This window comes from Nilaparvata lugens, chromosome 9 (assembly GCF_014356525.2).
Source record: "Nilaparvata lugens isolate BPH chromosome 9, ASM1435652v1, whole genome shotgun sequence".
In the NCBI taxonomy this organism is placed as follows: Eukaryota; Metazoa; Arthropoda; class Insecta; order Hemiptera; family Delphacidae; genus Nilaparvata; species Nilaparvata lugens.
The window spans coordinates 27,748,697-27,766,708 of NC_052512.1; the positions used below are offsets into that span (position 1 = coordinate 27,748,697).

An 18,012-nucleotide genomic window follows, 5' to 3' on the forward strand; every position below is an offset into this window, starting at 1 on the left:
TCCGTAATTCCTGTTCGACTCTATTTCTGAGGCTCCTATACACTATCAAACTGTCCAAGTCGAATGTCTTTTTGAATTTTCTATGTGCTTTGTCTCTACGTCCCATCATCTTAATTATGTCTTCAGTCATCCACGGTACTCGTCGTTTTCTATTAATCCTCCTTGTCACATAAGGTGCATGTTTGTCATACAAAGTCAAAGTCCAATTCTCGAAAGTCTAATCTAAGTCTAATGAGATGCTCGGGAACACTAGCGTCAGGTGATCAATTTTCATAACGGCAAGGAAAGTTGTGTGAGTGCGCCACACCAGATTTTAATGATATATTATTAGAATAAGATAAAACAATTATTAGTATCGTCTGCAAAAAAAATCCGGTCGGATCGAGATTTGTACCTGGGTCCCACGTCGTGATACACTGCGATCTAACCGCCTTGGACACCATGACCTATGAACAGTGGTTGCGAAAAAGTAGGAACATGAGCTGCTGTATCTTAGAAGATACTTTTGAGGTTATTCTAGAGGTTTTTTAAATATTACAAAAAAAACCGGAGGTCTTACCATAAATCTTTACACATACGTTTCTGCGCCTTGTTTCAAAGAACTTGCAAACCAAATTTCATCCAAATCGGACAATAACTGCGACTGTAACTGCGGTACAAACAAACAAACAGACAAAAGCCGATCGAGTCGAAAAAGCAAGTCGTGTCTTGCACGATTGATATGTGTCGGTTGAGAAAGAACGGATTCTAAGGTGTAATGAAATAAATTCAGAGGAGTAAATGGATAAGATAAAAATATATTTCTGAAATCGTTATAGATAATTGAATAGCAAAAAGTAAAATCTGCAGATAAATTGGTTACACTAAATGTATATAAGAACTGATAATGAATAGATGATAAATAATATTGAAATTGAATTTTAAAATAGCAATTGCTGTATAGGAATATAATGATACTAAACTGTTAAGCTAAATGATAGCCCTTGGTAAGGGTCATAAAACATTCAGAAATAAGTAGGTCAACTAGGTTTTTACACAAGTTATGATTTGATAATATTTTTAATGAATAGAAAAACGAATACCTCAAGGTAATAATAATAATATAATGTGACCTGGCTGACTCAGGTCTGGTGTCAGAGTTTCCAGGTCGCAACTGATCAATTTCATGGCCTCTGACATGACCTAACAACATACCTCTGGGTGAGATTCGCCTAAGGAAATTGAGCCCTTGACTAAATAAAGTGTGAATATTGAATTTCACTTATGAAGTAGGACTTATTCCTATAATTTTTGGTACCCTTGAAGCTACAGTCATGACTTTTCCCGAAATGACGAATTTATAAGCTGTATAATTTTCGCAGAATAGCGGGGATCCCCTTCTAATATTTAGAGATATATTTGAATTACTTAAGTAGCCTTTTGTTCCCGTTTTGGTAGTGAAATATATTCGGTCGTAGAATATTTCATACAGGCTGGATCTTTCACGCGTGGCGGGATTCGTCGATCAGACCTTACTATTTAAATTTCAGGGACTCTTTTAATGAATTTGTAAAAATTAATATCACACATATGATTTTAGGAACTTAAGAACAACTTTTGAAATAGAAAAAACAAATATTGAATTACATTAAGATAGAAATTTGAGCTTTAAAAAATTTTAGTGTGTGAACCAGTTCTGTATCCTACACAACGATTTGTCTAATGGCCTCGAGCCTTTTTCTCTTGATTTCCACCTGGGTTTCTTCTAAAAAATTATTGCTCTCCAAATTTGCATACTAATTCGGGATTGGTCAGATCCCATGACGTAAAAAATACGCCAATTGAGTAGTGCAAATAGGTCCAACTTTAAAGATGTTATTGAAATAAGTTCCGTATTGTAAGCTGTTCTAAATTACAAAAATGTTCCTTCAAAATAATATACAAACACACAATCACGAATACAAGAACATGAATAGATTAATGAGAAAGATAGGAATGAAGTTTAAATAGCTCGTACACTGGCGCTAAGTTTGTAAGCTTCAAATAGCTAATGCGCAGATTTATGAAAACGTTGAACGTAAGATTAATAAATAAATTGATAGAATAATGAACATGCATGTAACATCAATAATAAATATTTTCTTCTGTTTACTCTGTTTTTCATATGATTAAATGTCAATCCGAAACGACTATATATAACCTGGACTATACAGAGACTTTGGGGGAGATTAAAAAACTTTATAAATTGATTTAGCTTAGTAACAACTATGAATTAATATTTGAGCCCATTCGGCAGACAAATTTTGATATTTAAAATACAATACAAGGTTGGTTGTTGCTAATAACTATTAAGGGAGCTGCCTTCTGAATTGGCAAGTTGTTGGTACAAATAAGCTCTGGCTTATTTGGGGTTATGTAGCTGGCTTTTTCCAACCTCAAAACATTGGAACTGTCACTCAAAATGATGACCGCTATAAATGAAATATCATGGCTTAATTAATTGGTTTTCTAAAAAATATTATACACACAATTTGGTGAGTACAGCCGCTATAGGTCAGATAACGGGTGTTATCTGCCTCTGATTAGATTATGAGTTGTATTTGACATTGAAAGCTGTTTCATTTCCTCTGACTGTTTATAAATTCTTTCTTCTTCTTCTTCATGTACCGTCTCCATGGTGGAGGTTGGCTATCATGATGGCGATTTTAATTTTATTTACAGCTGCTCTGTATAGGTCATTGGATGTACACTGGCACCAATCCCTTAAGTTGCGCAACCAATATTCGACTTCTGCCCACTGATCTCTTGCCTGTTATTTTTCCTTGCATAATAAGGTTCAATATTTCATATTTCTTTCCCCTCATTATGTGACTTAGGTACTTCAGTTTTCGTTCCCTAATCTCTTATACTTATAAAAGGCTAAGCCCAGACAGACTGAAATCACACCACAGCCCAAACTACTGAGTCTAAAAACTTGAAATTTTGCACGATTGTTTATGGTAGCTTGAAAACATCCACTAAGAAAGGATTTTCAGAAATTCGCCCCCCTGAGGGAGCTGGGGCCCCCCCAAAATTTTGTACTTTTTAACCGCTCATTGCACAGCAAAGTCATGAGGAACTTTTTTGTTCAGCTACGAAAAAATTAGATCTATGCAGAAAAATTTCGATCAGGAGCACAGGGGGTCCAGGAGAGGCATTTTTCGAAATGTTGATGTAAAATCACACTACAGCTAATTGTCCTACAGACTTGAAACTTTGCACAAATATTCTTCAAACATGCTAGACGCGCACTAAGAACGGATTTTGAGATATTTTGCCTCTAAGGGTTTCAAAGGATGAAAAAGGATCCTATTAAGAAAGGTTATGAACATGGTAAGGTGAGTGCCATATGGAAATGAGATAATTTATTTATTGACATGTGATATTCTAACATATGTTGTAATCTTTGGAAATAACAAAATAATATGATAGAAATTCAAAAAAGAACATCTGTTCTATTATTGCTTTCTACCTGATTCCACTCAACCTCAATAATATTGTTCTGATAATTGATAAATACGTTTAATAATATTACTATTATTATTGATATAATAAAAGTATTGTTTTAATAATTAATTATTATCATTAATATAATAATAGTATTGTTTTGGTAATCAATAAATATTTTTATTTTCACAAACTCTGTATAATTTATAATGGTGAATGTGAAACAGCTGCATCAAAGAATTATCTCAAAAACATATGTTTAGGAAAACCATATCGTTATGCATCTACATAAATTGGCGGAGATTGGCAGAGAGAAAGAGAGAGAGAGAGAGAGAGAGATTGATTGATTTATTGATTGAGTACTTCATTTATGTAGATTACAATAAATACTTGCTTATACACTTATATACAATAGCTTACAATACAGCAAAATTATAGATGAATTTACATTATATAGACTATCTACTAGAGAGAAGAGAGAGAGAGAGAGAGAGAGAGAGAGAGAGAGAGAGAGAGAGAGAGAGAGAGAGAGAGGAGAGAGAGAGAGAGGAGAGAGAGAGAGAGAGAGAGAGAGAGAGTGAGAGAGAGAGAGAGAGAAGAGAGAGAGAGAGAGAGAGATAGAGAGAGAGAGAGAGAGAGAGAGAGAGAGAGAGAGAGAGAGAGAGAGAGAGAGAGAGAGAGTGAAAGGGAGGGCGAGAGAGTAAATGGAGAAAACAGGAGAGAAAAGAAATGCTTCCACTTCACTGATGTTGGTCAAAAGAGTGTATATTTTTGTTATTTTTTGAGGTGTGTTGTGGTGAACAGAGTCCTCTTAATGTTTGTATGTGAAGGCTTTGGATACAAAGCTGTCAAAAGGAAGACGAGTGGAAGGAGAAAACGAATTGAAAAAAGAAGGAAACGGCAGGAAGTGATGGACGTGTTAATTGGATGGGTTGACAGATTCACTTGTGCCGATTCCAAGTTACCGTTTTGATAGTCGGCTCTGAGTTCTAGAAAAATATGTCAAAGAAAGGGTAGAGGTAGGATGCAGAAGTGGAAAAGTTCAAGGATTTGACAGTGTGGAGGAGGAGAGAACATATGTAATAGTAGAAGTAGAGGAAACGAAGAAAAAGAGAAAACACGGAGAAGAAGGAAGTTGAAGACGGATGAAGAGGGTTGAATCACACCAAAGAATCGGAGGATAGAATGAGAAGGATTGATTGATTGATTGATTGATTTGATTGATTGATTGATTGAGTACTTTATCTATGTAGATTACAATATATACTGGCTTATACACTTATATACAATAGCTTACAATACAGCAAAATTATAGATGAATTTACATAATATAGACTAAGAAAATAATTATTGAACTGTATATGATATGAAAAACCAGTTTGTAATATAATAACTATAGATAATAATCATATCGTTATGCATCTACATAAATTGGCGGAGCTTTGGACATATCAATGTCCATTCTTTCGGAAAGAATATTAAAATATTAAAAGGATTAGGAGGGGAGTAGGAATGAAGAAAAAGAGGAACAAAGGAGAAAAACGATAAACAATGAACAAAGAATGAAGACCATGAAGAGCATGATACAGGAGTAGAATCAAGGATAATGAAAGTGTAGTAGACGCAGAAAGTAAATAAGAGAGTAGGCTAAACATCAGTGGAAATATACTGAAAAGTAAGGAAAAATGAAATCGGAAACGACAGGAGGAAACCAGTATAAAAATGAATGAATTGGACTTTTGAATGAACTGTTAGCATTTACAATGTGATCAATGAAGAGCACTTCATTATTTGAATATAACATGAATGCTTTCCATTCAGTCCAAGCAACCAGTTCAAAGAGAATCTGACAGTTTTGTGAATTTGAGGCTATTGTTGGCAAGAGTTGTAGTTTTGATAGTGGATGGACACTGATAAAGATGAAGATGAATGAATGAATGAATGAATGAATAGAAGGCAGAAGACTCTCACTTCCGTCCGAAGCAGAGCACACCTGGTCGTAGCTTTGTTAAGGATTCTGTCAGTCTGTCACCAACTTGTCTAGCTATGTTTATGATTTTGTTAAAGGTATCTGTCAAACAGATTCAGTGACCAAAGCGAATACAAGTGTCTTGTCACAAGAACCGTTGCAAGTTCACTTCACTCTCAAACACACTCTGTCTCTCTCATCTCTTTGATGACTCTTCATCACTATGGCGTGGTATCGAAGAATTCGGTCTTGGCAAACAGAAATCCCAAATCCAAATTGACTTCCCTTCTTCTATGAAATTTTCCAGTTACCATACATATGCAGATGACCTTCAAAATTATGCAACTTGTCCTATCACTAAACTAAATGGAACCGTGCAAAAAATGAATCAAGACATAAGTTCAATAGTGGAATGGACAAGACGAAACGGCCCCAGACTCAACCCAACCAAAACACAACCCATAATTATTGGTTACTCACGTTTAGTAAACAATATCGACTTCAACTCGATACATAAAATAACTGTTAATGATAATGTGATTCCCTACTGCAACTCAGTGAAAAACCTAGACATCATTATGGATAAAAACCTCGACTGGTCAGAACAAGTCAATAAAACCTGTAGAAAGGTTTTCGCAGCAATGCATTCACTTGAAAAATTACAAGATGTCCTTCCTAGAAGTACGAGTATACGATTATGAGTATACGAAGTATGAGTATACGTTCCTCGTATACGATGACTACTGGTCCAATCTCTTATTTTTCCACATTTCATGTACTGCAACTCTGTCCTCAATGACATGCAAGTTACACTCAATCATAAAATGCAGCGCTGCCAAAATTATTGTCTACGTTTTGTCTACTCTCTTGAACGCCATGAACATATCACCCCAGAACACAAAATAAAATAAAATTTACTACCCAGAACTAAAAAACTAAAAATTGTTTCAGGCAACACTAGCAGAAGAAAAGTCTTTGATCGCTGGTGGGAGTCGCAAAAAAGACCGATTCAAAATAAATACTTAAATAACACAAAACAAAATCAAATAATTGATGACAAGAAAAAACGATTTCATATCACTGCAAAAACAAAAGAGTGATCTTTAATTATAGTGAGTTTTCAAATAATTTCAGAATTGAATATATGCTACTGTATAATTATGCTCTACTCATTGGACTTCCATCAAGAGCTTGTCGGAATAGAAACTTGAAGAACTGAAGTTGCCTAACTGGGTTGATTCTCGATCAACTGAGTTCTTGATGAGGTGAATCTCACTCTACCGCAACGGAGAAGGCTCACTGATATTTAAAGAATGGAAGCATCGAAAGCTGATAACGTTGAAGAGTATTCTACCGCAATACAATAACAGGAGTCCCCTCAAGTGAATTCTAAAAAGGGTTGACAACACGTCATTTCTTTGTAGAACTCCCACAGCCTGAGGATGATTGAAAAATATTCACTGTCAATCAATTCCCGAAGGAGCTGGTGGGGAGAGTAGCATAATAATGATGATGACAAGTTTGTTAAATTGGGAGTGATGTACCATGAAACCATGCCATTGTTAGATCCATTCCATATATACTTTAGATACTTCAAAATATACAACATTCCATCTATAATACTTTCAGCATTTCTCATCAAAAATACTAATCCACCTTGTTCAAACAATGCTGATAGTATGAACTGATTCTCGGGTTTCAAAGCTTGTTCAGTTGAAGATTTACGTGATAAGATTTGCGAAAAATGAATGATAATGGATTGGGAAGAGCGGCAATTATGTCATTTGTTGAGCCTTGTAATGAAAACCCTAACGGACAAAGGGCCACCCCCTTGCAACTACTGAGAGATTATCTCTGTCCAGAAAGAGAGAGAGAGAGAGAGAGAGATCGAGTGAGAGAGATTATATTATCTCTGTCCAGAGAGGGAGAAAGACGGAATAGAGGGAAGGGGCGAGAGAGAGAATTGAATTGAATTGAATTGAATCGCTGCCCTTATTAAAAACCTTTATTAAAGAGAGAAAGAATGAGTGAGAGGGAGTGGAACACAGTGAGTGCAAGAGGGTGTGAGGGAGAGAGAGCGAGGAATGAAGAGTGAAAGGCGATGAGAGTGATTATCTCTGCCTTGAAGTTGAATGAGATGTTTAGTGTCCGATAGCACAGTTTTGTAGAACCCTTTCCGCGGCTAACCATGAAGCCATAATTAAATTATTGATCAATATGATGATAATAATAATAATAAATGAATAGATTTTATTGTCTTAGACCAATATAGGTAATTGACAAAGTCATAGTAATACAATTACAAAATAATAGAGTCAAAGCAATAGTTTAAAGTCACAAAGTAGATTAAATTACATCAAGTGGAATCGAAAAACTCTGTCAAACAATAGAAAGGTCTTAAAACCAGCCACTCAAAAAGTAATTTTTTTAAAAATAACAATATTTTCACCACATTTGATATCCAATGGCAACTTATTGTACATTCTCAAGCCTATGCTGTCACGTTGATATAGAATATCAATGACGTATTTTTTCCTGGTGTTATAAGCATGAATATTGGATCTTTTATTCAAGCTATGGAGATTCTTTCTAGTGTGTATGATTACTTGAAATATATTTCAAAACTATTTTTGTTTTTTTGTAAAGAGGTCGACAGTGTTCTAGATACCCTGCACCGGTCAATATTCTAATAGCCTTTTTCTGCAAAAGCAAGACCTTATTGATGTGGCAGCTGTTTCCGTATACTAAAATTCCGTATGAAATTATGCTTTGGAAAAAAGCAAAATATGAGTTTCTCATTGTCTCTATGTCGACTGCTGATCACGAAGTAGGCCTAAAATCATCTTCCATGGATATACTATAAACTATATTATCATGTGGGCTACTATACTACGTACTTGATGAGATAATCATAGAGAGTAAAGCTCTCTATGAAATAATTTCAGAATATAGCTCAACTTGTGAATGCTAACAAACAACGATAGTATGAGAAATAGAACTTCTAGTTTTGAAATGTACGGGATAGGAAATAGTATTAAATGATTGATGCATCATCATTCATGAACTGTTCAACTTGCAATTTTTAATAGAGATTATTAATTCAACGATAAAGGATATATTCATTACTTATTTTCATTTTTCATTAATCTCCTTCCAGGATTCTCAAGTTGGGTCATATTATAAGATTATATTATTTCATAGCGGGTTTCATAGTGAGTTTCATAGTGATATATTCAAATCTCTTCTCTTCTCTTCTCTTCTCTTCTCTTCTCTTCTCTTCTCTTATATCTATAAAGGCTAAGCCCCGACAGACTGAAATCACACCACAGCCCAAACTACTGAGCCTACAAACTTGAAATTTTGCACAATTTTTTATGATAGGCTCAAAACATCCATTAAGAAAGAATTTTCAGAAATTTGCCCCCCTGAGGGAGCTGGGGCCCCCAAAAAATTTTCTACTTTTTAACCGCTCATTGCACAGCAAAGTCATGAAGAACTTTCTTGTTCAGCTACGAAAAAAATTAGATCTATGCAGAAAAATACCGACCAGGAAAAGAGAGGGGTCCAGGAGAGGGCATTTTTTTTAAATTTTCATGTAAAATCACACTACAGCTCAACCTAATTGTCCTACAGACTTAAAACTTTGCACAAATATTCTTCAAACATGCTAGACGCGCACTAACAACGTAATTTGAGATATTTTGCCTCTAAGGGTTTCAAAGGATGAAAAGGATCCTATTAGTAAGGTTATGAACATGGTAAGGTGAATGGCATAAGGAACTGAAATAATTGACACATGATATTCTAACATATATGTTGTAATCATTGGAAAGCTTAAAATAATTTTATCAATCAGCTGATCAAATTTAATTTTCTTTGGATCGAAAGCTCAAGCTTGCCACGTGTTTGTTCGTTTGTTACATTCCGATTAGAACAGAGCACAGAGATTTTTTTGGTTATGAGTTTTTTGATAATTCTTTTTTCAAATTCGAATTTTATTGCAAACAAAAATCACATTGAAAAATTTCTTAATAGACAACAAGATTACAAAACCGAGATGTCAAACATAAACCTACATTTATTTGTAGCACGGCCAGAAAAAGACAAACTTGAGTACGGTACAAGCCGTGAGTTCATTCAATATACTGTAACTTATATTTTTGTGTTAATATTTGTGAACAAAAGTACGAGTTGATGAGAGATGTGAGTGATTTCTTATATTTGATCTAAATGGTTATTCATTACTTAGTAGTCGGGGTCACTCCATTCAAAGTTTATTATTTTGAACCTAATAAATTTCATACGTTTTGATTGTCCATAATGTATTGAGTGTCCATAATGGAAGTGATTGAACTACTCAAATCAATGGCTTACTGGTCCTTCATAGAATTTATAGTATTCCTGGTGATTGAGCCTGTCTTTATTCAGCGTTGACTATTATAATAAAGCTTTATTTACAACTAGCTTACCTGGAGAACTTCGTACCGCCAAAAAGTCAATGTATCTCATGTCACACTTTACTTTATTTGGTGAATCATGAAATGTATCTGACAATCAATATTATCATTTACTTCTGAATACGGACTTCCTATGTGCTTAGTCATGCAGCATTCATTATTCCCAAACATATTTTTCTCAATCAATATTGGTAATATAATAACACGTGAAGTGTTAAAAAAAAACGATAGTATGAGAAATAGAACTTCTAGTTTTGAAATGTACGGGATAGGAAATAGTTTTAAATGATTGATGCATCATCATTCATGAACTGTTCAACTTGCAATTTTCAATAGAGATTATTAATTCAACGATAATGGATATATTCATTACTTATTTTCATTTTTTATTAATCTCCTTCCAGGATTCACAAGTTGGGTCATATTATAAGATATTATTTCATAGCGGGTTTCATAGTGAGTTTCATGGCGATATATTCAAATATACATATATGAGTGGATATATCTGACTCTATATGCTCTTCTTCTTCCTAATTATAGGAAAGAGATTCGATTCAATTGGCCAAAACGTTCCTCGATTATCGTCGAACATACTAACAACAAAATTCTTGAGTCTAAACTCTGTCTCAAACAATCAATGAATTTTTCTAATGAAACATCATACTTTTCAATGATTAATAGAGCTTGCTTTGCTTGCTGGGTTATCAGCTATCGAAGATTAAATTAATGTACTCGAGCCTACTGTATTACAGAGACAATTGAAGAGTATGTTGCTGGTAATTATTCAGTGGTTTGCGAAAGGAACTAGACATCAAGCAACATCAAAACTGTCTCCTTCATGATTATAATACTTCTGGGAATAGAACGTTTTCAAAATTCGATTCGGAAATAATTTGTATTACACATCACGCACCCATCATTACATCATTAGCACTTGATATCCTGAGCCAGTTGAGATAATAGCATTGGACTTTTGCTGGTCTGCGATGAAGGCTGCATCCCCTGGTGGGGTGCATTTAGAGGTTCCACTACATTGCGATCATCCCTCGGGGCCATCTCTGTGAATTCAACTAAACATCCCTTCTGCTTGAGGGGAGTTCGATCGAAATAATGTTGTCGCGTGGGTGGGTGATCTGTAGCTGTGACTCAGCGAGTGTAGCGAGTAATCTTACACGAAGTGAAGTTGTCAGGGACAGGGCAGCAAACGCCGTAGATATGCGCTGAAGAATGCCGCCCAAAATGGAGCATAACTTATGGAAAAGAATGGAACGTGACCAGACGCATAAAGTAGCGTATTGTAGACGCATTTCCTTACAGTATTTCAACTATTGACCCAAGTAAGGGTCGAAACTAGTTGTCGTAATATTTTTAATAATAAAGGGTACTTCAAGTCTCCATATTGTTTTTATCAATCTCTAAAAGTAGCCCATGCAAGTGAAGTGTTTTCATGAATAAATAACTCTAATCTAAGGTTCAAGTCAACGGTTTTGCATTTTTCTTTATGTTTATGTGTTCCACATTTATGGCGAAAAGCGGCAATAGATTTCCATGAGATTTCAAAAGGTATGTTCCTTTTTGAATTTCGTATATATTGTGATGAATCTTTCAAATAGAGCTCATGAGAAGAGAGAAAATTGTGATTACCTTTTAAAATGAAAGAATTTGCTAAAGGAATAGTTAGCGACCGAGCGATAAAGCTTACTTATCAGTAACTGTATTTTAGATAAGAGTACCGTTCTGTACTGAATATTTTCTAGGAAAATTATTCAATAAAATTGTAATTATTTTGCAAATAAAGAATTGTATTCTACTGCTTGCCACTGACGTCATGTTTACGTCACAAGCGTTCTACCAATGGCAAATTTTTATGCAAATTATTACATCGAGATTCTGAGAAGCAAGGTCTAGCCAAGAAGCTTGGAGAAAGGACAGCACTTCCCTTTTGAAATCCTCACCGTGCAGATCTCTTTTTATAGTTACCAAAGACCTATTTGTGAAAATTTCTTGTTCGATTTTAAATGTTCTATTTGTGAGCCGATATTTTAGGCCATTTATTTGTTATTCGTAAATTTCTGTTTTCATCAATCGATAAATTAAAAGCTTAAAGTAAATTATCCCTTAATTAATTCGGTGAAGGAGATATTTTAAACTAAAATTCCCCACGTGCTGAAACCGAAGCCTGGATTGCCGCCGAGCAAACGATTTTTGATCTAAAGAAGAAAACCACGACCGCCAAGGAAATTCACGTGAGTTATAAGTTTTAAAAGGGGCCCCAATCTACGCTTCGAAAAATATTTCAGTGCAGAAACATAAATTTTTTCTTCGTTAAATTATTGGCCACGCCGACAAGCGCTTTAGCATTTAAGAGTCTAGAATTTACTCATATTTAATTTATAAGAATTTGTAGTTGATTGACTATCCTCCGCTGCCTGAACCACGACCCCGAGCATTTTTTAAAAATATTTTATAAATTCATTTTTTCTCTATTTTTTCAAAAAAACTGTTCAATTTTATCAATCGTAAAATTCTGTTGAATCACGCATGGTATCATGCAAGCACAAGAAAATTTTTAACTGTTCTGTTAATACTAAATTATTATCAACCTGTAAATCAAATTCTGAATCTGCACTGTATGATTACATATTTTATTGTAATATATTTCAGTTTGTTAATTCGCTTTCTGAGTTCGATTATTTCTTAAGCCTGTCAATTATTGTGTCTGATACATTCTATATCATCAAGAACCGGTCGAATACGATCGTTGGAATAATTGAATTGAGCTGGATATTGGAACAGGTCTAAGTGGATGTAGCGGGTGGGGTCAGATCGAGATATTTATTCTTTGTCCTTACCTGCTCATATATCAGCTTTTATCTGTTACCTACCTCGACTTTGGAGCGAACGCATCAATTGTACAGCAGTGGCAGCCATAGATCATATAAATTCCTACAATAGAGCTTAAAATCCGACAAGACTCTGTTCTCGAAATATATTCTGAACGATATTTGGTCCAAATACCGTATTTTAATCCTTCAGAACTTATTAGAGACGCAGTCCCGTAAATTATCTACATCGGGATTTTTGCTCGACCTGTATGATTTTGTATGCTCATTCTTCACAGGTAATAATTTTAAGGTATCCGTCTTCAGTGTTTAGCGATCGCTACACTACTTATAAAATTTCATCACTATACAATTTGTCATTAGAAGAATCAAGGGTGAGCGAGCGTTTAGGCCTCCCGCGATTCCGACAATTGTATTGAATCTTGTAGTGAATCAATCAGTCTGGTGTACATTCAGCGTCCACGCATGCAATTACAAAATTTATAGCCGCTACACCATTGACTCAGTACAAGATTCACTCTACATGTGTGAAGCCATCAAATACCGCTCCACATGATTTGCCGGCCCAACGTGAGGCATTTAGATTCAGCACTACATGATTTGGCGCCCAACAGTGATAGGCATTGAAGAGGTGGATAATCGACTACGAGGATTATTTAGTTGCTCAGTATACTATAGCGCTGACAACGGGAAAATTTTTTGAAAAATTCATGGTTGTGAATTTCTTCAATTTTAATATTAACTGTTCACTGTTATATAAAATAACAAGAAGTACCATACCCAATTTTTGAACAGAAAAGAAATTTATCGATTGATGAATTTTTAGAGAAAAAATCGAACTCAGAATTTTATTATCGTGTTATTCGAAAATTGGTCATACTATAAGTCATAGGTATAAGAGATATCATAAGAAAGGTCATATTATTTGAAGAATATTAGGTCTATATTGAAACAATTTATAAAAATTTACAGAAAAGAGGATTGAAGTTATTTACATTTTTAAAAGTTTTTAAAGCATAAAGAGGGAAGTAAAATTAAATCACGGATACATAGCGGAATAATTCAAGCAGAGTATCACTGCTTTTATATAAAATTTCGCAAAGAACACTAGCCTATATATAGAATTGTGGCAAGAAATTATAAGAATAAAATATTTATAATAATATAATAATAAATTATAAGAGGCGTACCTGTATTACCGCATAAGTGTTCACTGTGTATCCTGTATGTTCTTGTCATTTTTATGTTAACGATATTGCTAACTTGACTCATTTTATCACTGAACACATTGCTAAACCACTTTTTCTGTATTTCACTCACTACGAAGCTATCACAATTTCTATTGGATTTCTTATTAATTATTTTGTATATCACAACACTTTCACGTTTATTCACTGCACACTTTCGTTGCGCTATTTTTCCGCAAACTATGGCAGGAAACGACCAGGTCAATCCAAGTCTGTCGGACACCGAAGACATCTCACCCGATTGTTCGCCGCCATCCACATCTGCCGCCGCATCCGCCGATTTCCATCCCAATGTACTGGATGATTTATCTTCGACGCAGATGGAGGAGAGCTGCATTCTGGTGGAGGATACGTTGGTAGCCCAAGAGCCGGAGGATGAAACATCAGAAGAGCACTCAGTCGATGACGTCTCAGAAACAGGAACTCCCATTTCTCGCACCGTTGCTCGGATAAAAAACCAGCGGCTAACCGATAACCATGCACCCACTCCCGCCGTTGACTGGACCCTCATCCTGAAAGAAATAAGGAAAACCAATGAAGCAATAAATAAAACAAATGCAGAAATAAAAAACTTAAATGAAAAAAGCGACCAAACAAAGGAAGAATTAAAAGAAGACAACAAACAAACAAAGGAAGAATTAAAAGAAGACAACAAACAAACAAAGGAAGAATTAAAAAGGGAAGTTCAAGAAGCAAAGAAGGTAAATGAACAGGGTTTGGAGAAATTGAGTCAGCGGATGGATGGAGCATTCCGTGACACAGATAAAACCATCAAAAAATTAGCTGAGTGTCTGGATAAATCAATTTTAGAAACAAATAACCGATTGGATAGGATATCCGAAGATATGCATATGGGAAAAATCAGCGTCGAAGTCAGCATTAAGAAAAATATACATGTGGAGAAGGATACAATAAAGGTGGTTAAAGTCAAACAAGCAAGCGAACATAACACATGTATGGAAAACCAACCCACCGAGAATGTCAAGACTGGAGTCGCGACGCACCCCGCCGAACGCCGAGAGGAACCAGACGACATCACCTGCCAAGCCGAGGACGTCATCCATGGCATAGAGGGGCCAGCCGTACCACCGCGCGCCGGACACCAGGAGTCCAAGGACGTTGCCGACCACGTTGAAGAGCAGCCCGGACCGCCGACCGCCCACCTCATCGTCCATCCACCGCGAACAGCACCTGAAACATGCGAAACCAATACTCATGAAGATCGCCCACCAAACAATAGAAATAAAACAAAAATTCACAACAAACCAAAATCACAACTGAAACTAAAAACCAATAAGTCAAAACAACATACAAGCAAAATAGCAGTTCAACGGAAAAGAAGAAGCATCGATAGAATTCATATACACCGCCGTCATGTTAGGCTAAAATCTTACATCACAATTCCTACCAACATGCAAGGAAAAAGGAAGACGATATCCAGAAGAATCTACAACCACCGCAGTCATGTCCGGTTAAAATCAAGCCGACTGTACACCGGCATGCAAAAAAGAAAAAGATTATTCGAAAAAACCTACAGACACCACCGGCATGTCAGGTTTAAAAAGATCAAACTACATGTCACCGGTCAACAAGGAAGGTCAATATTAGCTGAGGAGATCTACCTACTTCGTCGGCACATTCGTTTTAAGCCAAGTTTAATAAAACGGATAGTCACAAATCGGAATCAGACCTTGAATGACACCGAATCAAATTTAGATGGGGGCTTAAGAAATAAATTTGAATTAACTGGAAACTACATTTGTGGAATACACCAATTATCAAACACTTCATAATCACAGCCTACCCACTGAATCATATCTTTGCAGCTAGCATTTTTCTACTGCAGCCTAATCAACATAGCCTAAACTTCGCCGCATCTCAGCTAATAAGGAAATATTATTAATTCACTTCAAATGAAGAAATCGAAATCAACTTTAATAACAGAAGAGAATAAAACTACAAAACAACTCTAAAAATTACCAACCTAATCAAGCCATCCGCCTCGTGTCAGAGTCATCACCGAAACAATCGCCTGGTATCATCTGCACAACTGAAAAATAGAAACAAGAATTATATTATCCACAGAAAATAATTATAAATTAGAAATAACATGAAGTTAGTAGTGAATAGGAGGAAAGAAAATAAACAAAGTTTATTTGAAAAAAAATGTGTAAATCTAACCTCGAAATACAGAATCGATAGAAAAAATCTATTCAGAACCAAAGCCTGTTCGATAATTTTCTTCGTCACACCAACCAATGTGTGCGAAATCATAGAGTCAATGTATAGGAATCAAAGCAATATCGTTATTCAATTATTGTAACCTATTATTTAATGTGGAATTATAAGTAAAAAACGCAACCAAAAATATATATTTATGTTAAATTGCACGAAATGCGCATGTTCTGTGTTATATGAATGTATCTCTAAAAAAAGCCAAAAAGAAATGAAATTCTTACCTTTAAATGTGAAATTTATTACTGTTGCATCAAAAGATCATGAATTGTAATTCAAATTAATAAATGTAATCTTGAAGACTTAATATTTGTAACCAGCATTGATAAAAATCAAGAAAACCATTTCAAGTGTAACCCTGTTTGTACACAACGTACTAAGCGCAAATAAGGAATTGCTCGAGTCAAACGGTGGACGATTGTCAAGTCACCGAAGTAAAATCACACTCTCACCCAATTTATGTAAAAGCCAGAACAAAGAGTCGAAACCTGTAATAACCATGAAAAAATGATGAAAGTCTATATTTGTTGCAAATACTGTTCGAATCTTAAGAAGTAATATGTGAAATTTTGTATATTTGTTATAGTTATGGGTCTGCTCATAAGCCACCCGTGAATGGAAGTTGTGGATTTGTTTTAATGAAGGATCCAAAGAGACCTCATTAATTATTGTATTTCGATTGTATCCAATGGAAGGAACAATCAATTATTTATTTTCTCGTAGCCAAAAGTGCACGATATATTGTTTTTAGTGTTAAGCGTGGAGTTTTCGTAGAAGTAAGGAGATGAAATAATGTATTCATCACAATATCGGATTTTTCAAATAGTCATTGTTTCGACTCGTCTCCCAATTACCTATTTAAAATATCCTGGGGGCTTTTGTGTGATGAATCTTTCAAATAGAGCTCATGAGAAGAGAGAAAATTGTGATTACCTTTTAAAATGAAAGAATTTGCTAAAGGAATAGTTAGCGACCGAGCGATAAAGCTTACTTATCAGTAACTGTATTTTAGATAAGAGTACCGTTCTGTACTGAATATTTTCTAGGAAAATTATTCAATAAAATTGTAATTATTTTGCAAATAAAGCACAAATTGTTTATGAATTGCTCACTGATTTTTGAGGTTACACTTTGTTTACTATCGATCAGATGTTTAAAGCAGCCTGAACACAGCTGACTGATTCGAAGTATTGTCAAATGTCATGCTGGCTTCACGTAAGATATAATACCATCTCTAAAAATTATAAAATTATCAATAAAGGACCAAGAATTTCAAATAAAAAATAAAATGTATGTATTATCGTTGAAATTATTTATTATTTAAGAAATTATATTATATATCAGGTCTTATTGTAACTAAATAGGTCATAGCATGAAATTATATTATTGATAAAATGGCAGAAATTAATTATAATAATCTCAAACCTAATAAAAATTGTACAAGAGTATTAATTCATTAACGATTTAATTCAACTGAACCACATGGTAATTAAATCTCTTTGGCCAGCCTAAGCCAATCATAGTGCATAGAAATAGCACCAAGAAGGTGATCGTTTGAAAGCAACACATGTTAATCTATTATCAGACACCAACCCTGCCTTATCATTTACGCCAGCACATGTACATTGTATGAGAGGAACTATGTCCAGAAGATTAAGCAGTTTTAAGAATTACATAAATTGAATTATTATTGTAATTAAAGGAATTGTATTCTACTGCTTGCCACTGACGTCATGTTTACGTCACAAGCGTTCTACCAATGGCAAATTTTTATGCAAATTATTACATCGAGATTC

At 34.9% G+C, this 18,012-nt stretch overlaps 1 protein-coding gene across 3 annotated transcripts in view; it reads right to left on the reverse strand.

The window, feature by feature from the left end:
- LOC120353092 overlaps nt 1–16,022 on the reverse strand; it is a 244,618-nt gene extending 228,596 nt beyond the window's left edge. The window contains exons 1-3 of one of the 3 annotated variants that reach the window (XM_039435729.1): nt 15,966–16,022; nt 14,955–15,172; nt 14,013–14,493 (exon numbers count right to left, since the gene is read on the reverse strand). In XM_039435729.1, coding sequence (XP_039291663.1) covers nt 14,446–14,493; nt 14,955–15,149 — 243 coding nt within the window. In that variant the 5' untranslated portion in view covers nt 15,150–15,172; nt 15,966–16,022 and the 3' untranslated portion in view covers nt 14,013–14,445. Of the gene's footprint in view, nt 1–14,012; nt 14,494–14,954; nt 15,217–15,965 lie in introns of those variants that run through there. The other 2 variants (XM_039435730.1, XM_039435728.1) reach the window with 2 other exon arrangements.
- Nucleotides 16,023–18,012: the final 1,990 nt, after the last annotated feature.